The sequence below is a fragment of the Carassius carassius genome, chromosome 1 (genome assembly GCF_963082965.1).
Source record: "Carassius carassius chromosome 1, fCarCar2.1, whole genome shotgun sequence".
Classification (NCBI taxonomy): Eukaryota; Metazoa; Chordata; class Actinopteri; order Cypriniformes; family Cyprinidae; genus Carassius; species Carassius carassius.
The window spans coordinates 48,319,542-48,332,184 of record NC_081755.1 but is presented as its reverse complement, the minus strand read 5'-3'; the positions used below and the strand labels follow the sequence as shown (position 1 = coordinate 48,332,184).

Below are 12,643 nucleotides of genomic sequence, written 5' to 3'. Positions count from 1 at the left end.
GTCAGAGACAGAAGTATAGGTTCCCTTTTAAACACAGGGCACACGTTACACTTCTCTTCCTCTTCTGTGTTTGTGTGACTAACGGTGGTCTCTCAGATCCAGCTCATATGAGCAGCAAGATGAGGTTTAGTCGAGCCTGACGGCCGTTAGTCGTTTCCAGTGTTTTCGTGACTAATTCCGCTTCAGGGAGTCGTTTGCTTGGTCAGGTGCTGTTGCTGAACCGGCCTTTGGGCACTTCTGTCAGACTGAGACGATAGACACAATTGTCATTTAGGTAAGCTATTTAAAACATGAGAATGAGGGGAAATAGTTTCGCTCGCTTAACCTTTACGGTCCACTTAGAAACAAAGTTTTGTTTTTCCTCCCATTTCATATTATTCCAATCACAAAAGTTTTGTGAGCGAACGCCAAAACACTGAAATAGCTTACAATCTTTCCTCATTTATGAACGTCACTTTCCCATCAATACATTCAATCCCATTTAGAATTCAAGAGAAAATATTACACACAAATGCTTTATGTTTATTATTTAAAGCTCGTGTAAGTATCTGTGTAATACTGAGTATCGGTCAGCAGGTGGCGCTGTAAGTATAGTTACTACAGCTCACTACAGTTTCTCTATTGTTCTCTATTCTCTATTTACTCTTTTTAAGTACTATTTACTTTAACTTTTTATTTACAGCGAAGACACTAAACCCAATTCTCTGAAACACATTCTCAACAGCCTAAACCAATTTGTCCAATAAATATTTTTATTTTGCAAAACCTTAAACAAGTCTGCAGGCCTTATGCACTCTTTTTTTTTTTTTTTGCAAAACTCTAATCATTTCCACTCACTAAGACACAATTTGATCTGTGATGAACTTGTGATGAAAAACCCTATGCACAAGAAACTAACTGCAACACAGCTGTCATCGTTTACACACAATAAATAAAATATGTTCACAAAAATATGTTAAAATATAAGCCAGTACAAAATGCACAGATGGCACGAGTGCATCCATCAATCTGAGAGGTGAAGAAAGAGCAAGAGCAAGTCATTTCAGATGAAATCAGAGCTACTGTGATAGACTGTGTTCTTGTGCATAGAACAACGGAGGCAGCACAAAGAGGTCAAACTAATTTGAGCAGATTTTCTGTGGCCACCATAATCAGTTTTTAAAGTTCAACAGAAGAGTGGAAGAGAATTACAACATTTATTTTACACTGATTTTTTTACATTGTATTTTTATACACTATATGTATATAAAGTGGCCCTTACTTGATTCATTTCTGTGGTCTGACTCCTCTTTGTTTGCTCATTTATATCCTTTAAAATCCAGGACAATAAAGTAGATCACAGTTGAATTATTAATCTTGAATGTGACAAAATAATAACGGATGCAACTCAACATTGAAAGTAAAATACAGCACAATTCAAGCTGTAAATAATAAGAGCACCAGAAAACACTGAGAGGGAGACAGAAGGTCCTACACCATCTCATTAGACACATTCGACAGAGGACGCACACAGACTCCAGAAAACATAAAGTAAGAAGGGTAAACATATAACAAGTAGCAGAGCAGAGTAGTAGAGTAGAGCATCGTTCAATATTCTCCAGTAATAAACATATCTTAGTTACAAGCTTCTCTAGGAGACTGGTTTGGGTCTTCACTATGACGGTTCAGACTTCTACTTCACATTATAGTAGTTCCTCAGTTAACCCTCGTTGCTTTAAAACGGAGAGAAGTACATGTTTAGTGTATTTAATCACTCCTGCATGCTCCATTCCACCTTACGATGAAGTCAAGACTTTTGAATATGATCTTGATTGAGGGCAGATAAAGCCTTTCTCAATTCTCTTTTCACATCCATAAGATTTTTCCCATTATCAGACCTCATATGTTTCACTTGGCCTCTTACAGTCAGTGTACAGTTACAGTCACTTAGTCAGTGTCAAGTGAATGTGCAACTTCTAGATGTACAACTTCTGGATGTCATACATGTGAACAATACTCCATAGCGTTTCAATGCCCACCTTAGTAAAAGGGGGTAAATCAGGAACAAGTCTTTCTGGTGCTGGATCGGCCGTCTTTTGCTCTCCTACTTTGGGTCTGTTTCGCCTGCGTACAACACAATGAGGTATAACTTTGCATGCAGCAGAATTAGTGGTAATGATCCAGAACCTTTTACGGAGTTCAGAAAGAATCTGATTTCTTCCTATATGTCCTAACGTTTCATGTATGTGTCTTGAGTATGAATGTTGACACGTGAGAATGTTTGGGGAACTTTACTTGTTCAGATTAGGCCGCTTTAGACAGAAGGACTCCATGCTTCAACATTTCAGGACTGATTCGCTGTCAGTACAATATACGGATGTTTTTTTAAATCCAGCTGTAGTTGAGAACTTTGTCCACCTTAGTGGCTAGAACTGCTGCAGCTAACTCCAGTCTTGGAAATGTGATCCCTAGACTTTCCCATCAGAAAGCTGACGTGTACTGCATTCCTTTCATTTTCGGGTCTCAGAAAGTGATGAAGTTGTCCATACCTCTATGGTTTTAAACACCTGGAAGGTTGTTATTTATCACTTAAAGACTGAGGTATCTCTTCGTCCCATCTGACATTCCTTCTGCACAGGTCTTATAATAGTAGCTTGGCAGGAAAGATGAAAGGAGCAAGGAACCCTAAAGGGTCACATGAACTCACTTTAGACAGGATACCTCTTCTGGTATGTGCCTGTGGCTTGTTAGTGACATCAAATGTGAAATTACCATCTTCCACGCACCACTGAACTCCTAGTGCTAATTCTAACTTCTCTACCTCATTTGCATGGCCAGACTCTGGGATGCTAGATAACTAGTTTAATTTAGCTAGATGGAAACATCCTCTTTCACAAGCAGCCGTTACTTCCTGGATAAGCAATATCGCTTCTTCTTCTGTGGGTATACGGACATCAGACAGTCATCAACATAAAGGTTAGACAGGATTGTGTCAATTAATTTAGACCTGAAGTGTTGTCTATTGTCCTCATCAGTTCTTCTGAGAGCATAGCTTGCACGGATGGAAGAGGATACAGCTCTAAAACTGTGAACGATTGTACAGAAATCTAATTGAGTGAGACTTACATCACCTCCTGGCCACCACAGAAACCTCATGAAGTTAACATGTTCCTCTGCCATCTTTACTTGGTGGAATATTGCTTGCTTCAGTGTCCCCCATTATGGCTAATGAATTTCATCCTGAGAGTCCATTGAAGAGGTCTGGGCCTTGGAGTAACTCCAAGTAAAAAACTCTTAACTTTTGATTGGGTAACATGATGGGGTATGTACCAAACGTTACCTTCTTTTCCTTGCAGTTGTTCTCTATGCACCCTTTCACCAAACCCTTTTATTAATAACTTCAGAAATAAAGTTGTGAAAAACAGGATCTCTTTTGAACTTTCTTTTTAGAACCGCTGGGTGACGTTCGGCAATTTCTTAATTGTTGGGCAATGATTAAGTCATGCAAATTGACCAGTGATATACTGTTGACATTGACTGTTATACATCGATTGTGTCTTCCTCTTAATGGGTCGTTAACTACCCAACATAATTTTCACAGCAAATGGTCCATCTCCCTGGCTGTTGATTATTTCATAGGGTTCTAATCATTTAGAGGCATTAGTGCGACTTAACAGGCCAATATCTGCTTCCATGGTGGGAAAACAGGTAAAACTCTTTTCTTTAGTAAAGCAATTTGGATACTTCACCCTGGGTAGTGATGTTGACAGGGCATGGAGGTTTGTGTGTATACATCTGGAAGGGCTGTGATGTTGTTCAGTCACCACATTACTGACCATCATCTTTTCTAGATTCATTGTTCACACAGAACGTCGGTCTTGTTTTCCAGTCATATCAAGCTGATTCATGAGGTCTGTGGCGCAAAATGTGGAAGAACTGCCAGGGTCCAAAATTCATACGTTGCACTATTTATTTTCCTTTGTTCGCCTTAATCTTCATTTGCACAATTGATAGTACTTTCTTCCTCACCGGGCCCAATGTGACCACAAGCATGGGAAGAAAATGATGGTTCCTCTGTGGAGTATATATATATACAGCAGACTTTAAAGGTATTATTAGGTTTTACTCATGTGTCCTTGGACTACACATCTAAAACATATTCCCTTTTCCTTTATAAACTGGATCTTATCTTTGCGCATCTTTCTTTTAAACCCAGGACAGACAGACACCAAATGTTCCTTTGCACAGAAAAGGCAAATGGTTAGCATGTTTTGAGTTTGTGGCTTTTCCATAGACACACTGGTGGCAGAACTATAGAAGACTCTGGCTTGCCGGTTTAGAATGCAGATTTGTTTTATATAATAGTTTGATCAATTATATTGCCAAATATGGGGTCCGTTAGTATATTAACTTGCTTCTCAATTAACATGACTATGTCGTAGAATCTGTGTCCTCTTTCATGGACCTCAGAAACTTCAATTCACCATCTTTCTCTGAGTTTGAATGACAGTTTTAATGGTCAGTGTTTGAAGATTAGCAGCAAGATCAAGTTCCTCCGTCAATGCCATCTCTTCCATAACATTATAACTCCCTATCAGGACACTGTGTTCTCCGTTTTCTGATGTAGTGTGTAATGAAAGATCTTTATTGTGTATATAATTGACTTATAGGCTATGTTTATGATTTGAAAGCTTTGTTTGATTTTGAATACAGGTTTTGAAGGGATTGTTTGATTTTGCCTGAAGAGTCAGGGGTTTTGTGAACTTAATTTGAAGATTTGTGTTGAAGGTTTTGAGAAAATGAGTGAGGGTATCAAGAAATGCGTTTTAGGTATTCAGAAAAAATGTAAACTGTGTTAATTTCTCTCTCTTTCTCTGTGTAAATGTACATAGGTTAATGTGAATGTTGGGAAAAACAGTTTTCACTCTGCCCCTAAAACCAAAAAGCCCAACAACTACCCCACCGTTCATTCCCTCATTACATTTAGGCTAGTTGAAAATACCTTATTGATCTTATATTGTTATTTCCCGGAATGCTGCCTCAGTTGTTGATGTTATTGTTATGCTCAGGTGTAAGTAGTAGGTGAGAGTTATCTCCCAGTTTAACCGTGCTCGTTACAGCGCGGTAACGCCCTCTTCAAGCACGTGACCAGACTCCGCGGATTTGATTGGCTGAGGCCGACCCCTCCCCAGGGCAGAGAGAAAGCACATGTGCGGATTCATTCACACTCAGCAGTGATCATGTAGCCCGCACTAAAGACTGTAATCATAGTAAACAACACTCGTCAGTATTGATGTCTTTATCTTTCGGTTTCAAGACTAGAGACTGTTTATATCCTTATGCATTAACTCATCTTAAATCATTTAGAGTCTGATTTGTATATATTTAACTGTCCTTGATTTTTAATTGAATTTTATGTCTACTTCAACTGCTGGACAAGAAGAAATGGATAGAAAGTCTCGTGTAGCCGGAGGTCGAAATGTTTTGTGCTTGTTTGATGTGGACGGAACGCTGACACCCCCGAGAGAGGTAAATGTATACTTTATTTAGGAACCTCTTTTATCCACAAGATAGCTATGAGATAACATTACATGTAAGAGATAATAAGCTTATGCATAACAATTAAGGGGTTATAAAAGATGCGTCCTCTCTTCTCTAATAAGATTGACATGTTGATCCCATGTAGCAATGTTTCTTTCTGCAGCGCTAACGTGTGTGTGTGAATCATGCCTCGTGAGTGTGTGTGTTATTAGTGTACGAGTGTGTGTTTGTATAATATGGAACACACGTTCTGCACGTAGCCTATACAGAAGCCAGTGTCCCATACAACGATGGTTAGGGGATGATTTGGGGAAATGTAACAGGCATGTGTTAAGACAGACACACGGAAATGCCGTTTTACAACGATAAAAGACCATTCACACCAAGATGCGATAGCGATCAAGTTTTAAACCCGGAAAACGGTGCCGTTTGTATCACTATTACATCAATACACGGGAACATTATGTTGGTGTGGACGTGAATGGTAATGCATTAGCGGTCTGTTTTAATAGAGCTGCAAACATGATGTTATATGAGACTAGACAATGTTACTCTGTAGCCAATTTAGACACACGAATCCTCTGAAACCTGTTGAACAGATGGATGTCACCACTGTTCAATGGACTCATGAATCAGTTTGAGTGAAGACACATCAGAAACCCTTCAGTGATGTGATACTGTTTGTGTGTCCGCAGAAGATCGACCCTGAGCTGGATGATTTCTTCCAGGCCTTGAGAAAGAAGGTGAAGATCGGCGTGGTGGGCGGCTCAGATTATTCCAAAATCGCAGAACAGCTCGGAGAAGGAGATGAAGGTTAGAGGATGGACATTTCATCACAGAAGCCAGCAGCCGGTCTCGAGGTTTTAGGATCATTAGTCAAGCATGTGTTTAATGGGTTTTGGATGTTGCATGAGATAATGGAGGAACTGGTTTGACTGGATCTCTGAGTCAACTCAAACATTGGCACAACAACCGATATCCCAAAATTCCCCCAGTAGAAACCAACTGATCCCAAAATTTCCCCAGTTGAAACCAACACATGTGAGATTACTAGGGTCTTTTTCTCGTGAGAAACATCTCAGAAGTTGTTGCTTTGAGGAAAAATCATCTACAAAAAAGCATAAATGTAAAATGCAAATGTTAATTCGCAAGATTCTGTCTTAACTGTGGATGTTAATTTCTGTTTCAACTCCATGTTTGACTTTTCTTTTATTGATCAGTTTCTAGTTTCATCCGTGTTTGATGATTATCAGTGTAGCATGTGGAATTGTGCAGATCTGATTAGATAAACCAAGAACTCATGATTGAATCAGACTGAGAACAGTACTTTTTAGCACCGAATGCAACCACATTCTCACTCGAACTAGAATCCAGATCTGATGTGTTGTAACAATGACAGCTATTTGTTGTCATAAATTTGTTGTCAAAAAAACAAACAGGTGTGATGTTGAATGAATCAGAAAGAGCAGTGAAGCTCTGAGTGTGTAAATGAGCTTGTTTACATCAGTATGTGTGTGTTGTGTAATACAGGTAAAGGTCACCAGGCTGATGATAAGATGTTCACCTGAGCAGATGTGTTTCGAGCACTTTGATTGCGTCTCATTCTGTTGTTTTGTTCTTTCTCGCTGCAGTCATACACAAGTTCGACTACGTCTTTGCAGAAAATGGAACCGTACAATATAAAGACGGCAAACTCATCTCTAAACAGGTGATTGATTTTGTGTGTCTGTAGATCCTGAGAAAAAAAACGTCTTGCATGTTTCAAATATGATAGAAGTTCTTTAATGGTGCTGTTACCAAACTGGAATTCTTTTTAGAACTTTCATTGGAAGACTCTAAAGTGTCTTTAATGTTTTCAATCTGTTTCTCAGGCCATCCAGAATCATCTGGGTGAGGAGTTACTGCAGGATCTCATCAACTTCTGTCTCAGCTACATGGGGCTCATCAAACTACCCAAGAAACGGTAACAAACCTGGTCACCTGTAATGTCTTCACAATTCAGAAAACCAAATTTAATAACCATCCAAATCTCTCTCTTTCAGAGGGACATTCATTGAGTTTCGTAACGGCATGATCAACATCTCACCCATCGGACGCAGCTGCACGCTAGAAGAGCGGATCGAGTTCTCTGAAATTGACAAGGTACTCTGTTTACAAGAGCTTTTGTTTTTCCCATAATGGGCCTTTTTTCCATGTTTCTCAGCAGCGGAAGATGTCATAACTTCAAGTGCAAGAGCAGTGAATGGGAGAGTACCACAAATATATATTTTGCATTCCCATTTGCTCAAAATACAAAAGAAAAACTCCACGATAGTGTTTTCACAATTTAAAGAAAAAAAAACTGAGTGAGACTGATAACGGCAATCAGAAGAGAGAACAATGTCAAATTTACCGTCCTTCCCATAGACGCAGCATTAGAAACACCCTCACATTAGCATTATTTTTTTTTGTAATTTGATGCAAAGGAGATATGATACAGAGTATAGTTATATAAATATACATGCATTTGCAAATCAATCTAAATAAATGAAAAAATTACAGGATTTACGATGCTGATAACCGTTAATGCATCATCAGTCTTGTGAAAAGGGTTCACACAAAACCCAAAGTGGGCTTCATTAAATGGTCTGTATATTTCAAGAGCGATGAAACAGACAGTCAAACAAGTTGCCAGTGAAAGGTGTATTTACATCCAGAGTTAAGCAAGTTGGACCGTTGTCATTGGACGATCTGTGTTCCTGAATTGATTGTTTTCATTTAAAGCACTAATGAATCTAAACCCACATTAAAAACAACGCAAAACTTCAATGCAAACTGTCCTGTCCCACAGAGAGAGAAGATACGAGAGAAGTTTGTGGCAGCTCTGCAGAAGGAGTTTGCTGGAAAAGGCCTGCGGTTTACCAGAGGTGAGCAGGAAATGACATCACCAGCTCTCTGATGATCTGAAGCAAGTGATCTGTGCTGAAACTGAGCTGTTTTTACCTGCACAGCACATAAGACACAAGCTCGCGCTATCTGTGTTAAAGGTGATTAGCGAGCGCAAACGGATGCACTTGTGTGTGTTGACAGACCAGTGACCTGTGAGAGAATTATTTACTCAACAACCTGTTTGCGTTTGCTGCGTATGTACACACACACACACACACACACACGGTCTGGCGCTTGCTTTGACGTCTGGAGTCCATCTTCAGCAGTTTTGCCTGTAATGTTTAGCTCAGTTTCACACACCCCGGCTTTGTGTTTTTCTTTTCTGTGTGATGGACAGTTGGAGGGGGAGGGGCCAGGGGTGTGAGGCGATCAAGCCCTCTGATTGGCTGTTGCTTGAGCAACCATTGAGTCAGTGCAGGAATGCAGTCCAGTGGAGGGACACTAATGAGTGTCTGTGTGAGTTGAGGGTGTGTGGGAAGATAACTAATTTTTAACGACTGATTTTGGCCCTGCAGTGTTTCTCAATCTCTCTGAGGACAAACAGTCACGCAGTTCACGTCTCTGAAGACAGACCGTCTCACACACAAAAGGGGTCATTACTGTAAGAATGAGCTTCAGGGCTTGTAAACTCATTTAACTCTGTTTCACTGCTGAGCTGAGGCTTTAAAACCGCTGGAAGGGTTCGTTCACTAAATGACAGATTAACACTATAATACCTCCTGTGTCCAAGGCCTCGAAATCAACACTTTGCTGAAAAACCTGTTGCACATTATATATTGTCATCTGATTGATAGTTTTGACATTTTCTTTAGCTAGTAAAATGTCTTTTAGTATAATTGTGCAAATATTCACCCTCAGCTTGTGGTTCTTGTGTCTTTTTGCTGTGAAAGCTTTACTGATTTTTATAAGGCAAACGTAAGAATAATTATTGATACATAAGATATTGTTCGTAATATTTCCAGATGAACACTTACTGGACTAAAACACCTTACTTTCTTAATCCTCTTCATCCCCAATGAGACATAACGCCGCAACTTTATTTTATTATCCAGACATCTTTTTTTTTTATAGAAAAAATCAGTGTCAAATATGATCAAGGTTTTCACAAAAACAAAGTTTTATAAAAGTATTAACTTCACATTTCAGCTTTTAAAATGTGTTTTTAAGAAAAATGGAAGCAAAAGTGTCATTATGTTAATTTAAACCATTATTATCAATCATTTATTATGTTAATTTAATAACAACATATAAATATATTAGTAACTTAATTGTTTAATTTTTTTACACTGTGTTATCTTCTATCATTGAATATGAATGCTGCATGTTTCAAATGTTTTTGTGCTTCTGTTATCGGGGGAAACAACTATTTCTACTGTTTCTAAAGCACCACCTGCTGGCAGAGAATGAATTAGCACTTTTAATAATTGACAACTTTTACATCTGTGTTTCCTGCATAAAGATCATGTGTTAATTTTCACATTGGTCTAAACAAAAACAGCAGACAAGCTTATTAAAAATGAACATTCATTCTCTGCCAGCAGGTGGTGCTTTTAGAACAATAGAAATATAGTAGTTTCCCCGGTAAAACCAGCAGCACAAAATCAGATATTCAATGAAATTACAGCCTTTAATCATCACATTAAGCCATATCGTAATTCTTGTCTTACGCTACTGAGCTGACCTTGATGTGTGCTTGATATAAATTAGATTTTGTTAGAAAATAGAGTTTTGCATTTATTTATTTCACTATGTCTAAAGGCTTCGCGGTCGTATCTAGATGCATCTCACAGTATGCATACTGTAATAAAGATCTTATTGATTTACAGTACAAGCATCAGAAATTCATCTCCCTTTGTGCCACATAAATATAAGCATCTGCACCAAACTGCACAATTTTGCTCATTTCGTTTCTTTCCCCTGTACTCACACTATATTATACTATTTGAGCCATAAAAGCTTGATGGATCAAATATGATATTTAACAAAAATGTATGGAATCTTTATTATTATTATTGTTGTGTTTTTTTTGTCTAAAGGTTTTTTTCATATATTAGGCTTTACAGGGTTAACTATTAGAGAACCAGCCTGCATTTATTTATTTAACCAATCAAAAGAACTGTGTACCTGTTATTCAATTACATGTTTCCGGTTTGCTGGCCTCAGATTGGCTGACATGTGTTATAATGTATGGGATGAGAGCAGGTAGAGGTTTCAAACATCTTTCACTACACCTCTACTGAACACTACAGCCATAAAACTTTTGATGCTCAAGGTTACACCAGTGGTAAATTAATCAAACGGTCTTTTCATAAATGTCCTCTTAATTGTGGGTTTTGTCATTGTCTGCAGGGGGTTTGATCAGTTTCGACATCTTCCCAGAGGGCTGGGACAAACGCCTCTGTCTGGAAGTCCTGGAGCAGGAAGGACTGGACGCCATCTACTTTTTCGGCAATGAAACTTCATTGGTACGTGATTGAATGTCTGTGTATATATAATGTTAATGTGTTTATGCCTATTTATTTGTAATATGTGTTGACGGTTTAGGGTGGAAATGACTACGAGATCTTCGAAGACCCTCGTACCATCGGCTTCACCGTCTGCTCCCCTGAAGACACGGCGCGGCTCTGCAGAGAGATGTTCTTTAACGCTCCACCCAACGAGGCGTGAAGGCGTCTGTGTGCACCTGCACGTACACAGACCGCCTGTGTGCAGCACTACTGCGCCCGCTGCTGGACACTGTGGGTAACGCAGTCTGACAACCATCAGACATCGAGACAGAGCTAAACCACTGCTGATCCACAGACTACAGGGACTGTATGTACATATCACTGACACCGCCTCATCAATGTGTTCATAGTTTTATAAACATTTTAATGATTTCAAATCTAAAGATTTACCCTCTTTTTATAATAAAAGCTGTTTTCCTGTGGCCACGTTCACACTGCAACGTTTCTGGAGTGACAACTGAATATAAAATAATGACTGATTCACAGGACTCACTCCAGAAATGTTGATGGTTGACACAGTGCAGGGTTTGACGGCTCAAAGCTGTGAACTTAAAACATGGAAGCCAGCCATATTTAACTCGACTTTTTTAACCAAAGTAACATTAGCAATCAGTTTTTAGTAAGTGTTGTGTGTTTGTTTACCTAGTGTGCTCCTTCACATAACGGTGCTAATTTACATCTTTCAAAGGAATTAGGGGAATAATAGAAATGTTCGATTTATGGTAAAATCATGCATTTTAAATGTTTTACTTTCAAATATTCGCACATCCACTCTTAATATATGCTAAAAACTGCTCAGTTTGATTGTCTCGCCACATTGACAATTACAAACATTACTGGAATCACATAGACTATATGATCTCTTTACAATCCAAAAACTGTAAAGTGTGACAAAAAGTTGAGTAGTTTGATATTAATGTTGTTTTTTTAGCCTTTCTGTCGTAGAAGAGCTGTCGGAAAATTAAACGTTTAGCTATAGCCTACATCTAACCTCACATTTGAACAGTAAACATACATCAAGGAGACGTCTATTTGATGTCTGCATTTACAATCTGCAAGACGTATTTTTTAGAGTGTTTGCTCATCTGCACATCTATGACGTTTCCTTTCAGATATCTGTTAGATGTCTTTGATGTTTATGATTTAAAATGCATGTAAAACTGAGATCTTAAAGACGTCTGTCAGATGTTTATAAACAGCAGATGTTTTCCAGACCAAGCAATCTTTAACAGACGTTCTTGTGCTGTCTGGGTCAGAAGAGCGGTCGCTTCCATGTTGAGTTCAAGTTTTGTTCTACTTCTCTGATCTTATTTACTGTCGCAGGTGATTTGAGATGCGAGATGTCTGTGTTTAATTGAATGTGGATTGTTCATCCCCGTCTGTACTCTCGGACTGGACTCCGAGATATTTACAAGATTATGACAGCTCTGCATATTTAAGTGTTTGTATAGTATATAGTGTAGAGGATATGAGATTGACGGAAATGATAAAACCTCATCAGATTTGACGCACTATTAAAATAATAGTTGATTGATATGTCGAATCGCTCTCTTTTATGTGATATTTATGTGTTAATCATTCCAGCCAGAGTCGGCGTCGTGGCTGAAACACTCCTCTTGATCCCTGAAAACACGGTGCTGATCTCATAGATTTCCAGGGCATTGTGAGACGTTTAACTGGATCTCAAG

General features: G+C 38.8%; 1 protein-coding gene across 2 annotated transcripts; it reads left to right on the top strand.

Moving 5' to 3' along the window:
- Window positions 1-5,196: 5,196 nt before the first annotated feature.
- Window positions 5,197-11,642, top strand: LOC132153368 (phosphomannomutase 1-like). Of its 2 annotated transcripts, XM_059562679.1 has the most exons (9): window positions 5,197-5,262; window positions 5,423-5,508; window positions 6,216-6,333; window positions 7,152-7,228; window positions 7,392-7,483; window positions 7,563-7,662; window positions 8,351-8,426; window positions 10,798-10,913; window positions 10,993-11,642. In XM_059562679.1, exons 2-9 carry the CDS (start codon window positions 5,425-5,427, stop codon window positions 11,113-11,115), a joined length of 786 nt encoding a protein of 261 aa, XP_059418662.1. In that variant the 5' UTR covers window positions 5,197-5,262; window positions 5,423-5,424; the 3' UTR covers window positions 11,116-11,642. The 2 variants fall into 2 exon arrangements, with proteins under 2 accessions (XP_059418662.1, XP_059418661.1); XM_059562678.1 differs by having other exon boundaries at window positions 5,201-5,508.
- Window positions 11,643-12,643: the final 1,001 nt, after the last annotated feature.